The sequence below is a fragment of the Pteropus vampyrus genome, unplaced genomic scaffold, assembly GCF_000151845.1.
Source record: "Pteropus vampyrus isolate Shadow unplaced genomic scaffold, Pvam_2.0 Scaffold157, whole genome shotgun sequence".
In the NCBI taxonomy this organism is placed as follows: domain Eukaryota; kingdom Metazoa; phylum Chordata; class Mammalia; order Chiroptera; family Pteropodidae; genus Pteropus; species Pteropus vampyrus.
In genome coordinates this window covers 1617560-1618435 of record NW_011888938.1, presented here as the reverse complement: position 1 = coordinate 1618435, position 876 = coordinate 1617560, and the positions used below count along the sequence as shown (strand labels likewise).

At 65.2% G+C, this 876-nt stretch overlaps 1 protein-coding gene across 1 annotated transcript in view; it reads right to left on the bottom strand.

Moving 5' to 3' along the window:
• The window catches only part of CAMSAP1 (calmodulin regulated spectrin associated protein 1), a 45482-nt gene that overhangs the window by 28647 nt on the left and 15959 nt on the right, over nt 1–876 (bottom strand). Inside the window, exon 4 of the mRNA XM_011369992.2 lies at nt 425–566. Coding sequence (XP_011368294.1) covers nt 425–566 — 142 coding nt within the window. The remainder of the gene's footprint in view (nt 1–424; nt 567–876) is intronic.

The window sequence follows — 876 nt, the reverse complement described above, 5'->3', positions numbered from 1 at the left end:
GCCGTGGGAACAGGACGGCGCTGTTCGTGGCCTCGCCCACATCCCCGGCCCGCCGTCGGGCTGCGGGCGCCGCGCAGAGACGTGCCGGCATCGCTCAGGAGCACCGTCACCAACGGCCAGTCGACGGGCCGCATTCTGCCCTCGTTTCCCGCCCCAAACGAAGTCCCCGGGGTTTCGAATCGACCGCAGCAAGACTGACAGAGCCCCAGCCGTCCTGAGACTGAAGCGGCCCTTGTCGCAAATCTCTGACGCATTACCCAAGATCCCCCAGTCCCACTTCGCCGTCGCGCGAGATGCAGCTTAGGTGAGAGCGCGTCGCCCTCCCCGTCCCCGCCCACATGCTCGCGTCCCGGGGGCTCTGAAGGACCCAGGTCCCTTCTGGCCGTCTGGCCAGCGTGCGCCGCGAGGGCAGCCCCGCACTCACCGTCCAGCCTCATGTGCTCTGGGCAGTAGTAGTGGACCACGGCCAGGAGCGCGGCCCCGTCGCTGCCGTCTCTCATCAGGTCCTCCAGCAGCGGGAAGAAGGGCGGCTGCCTCGTGGACAGGTGCTCTCGGCGATAGCGCACCTGCGGGCAACGAGAGGGGAAGGGTCTCCACGGGGAACGCGCGCTTCGCTGCCGCCTGCGGCGCAGGCGGACGCCAAATCCAGAATAAACAGTCCTCTGGACGAGGCTCAGAACGGCTGCAATCACGTGGGAAAGCGTCAAGGTCCAGGGAACGAAGCTTCATGGCTACACTGGGTGACAGCAATGAGCGGCTACTGACGCCAGGCTGCTTCTCTCTACAGTGCCATGTGCCACGGCTCAGACAGGAAGAGAGGCAGAAGGTACGTCCACACTACCAAAAGCCGGCACAAACGAATGAGAAACAAGTTAA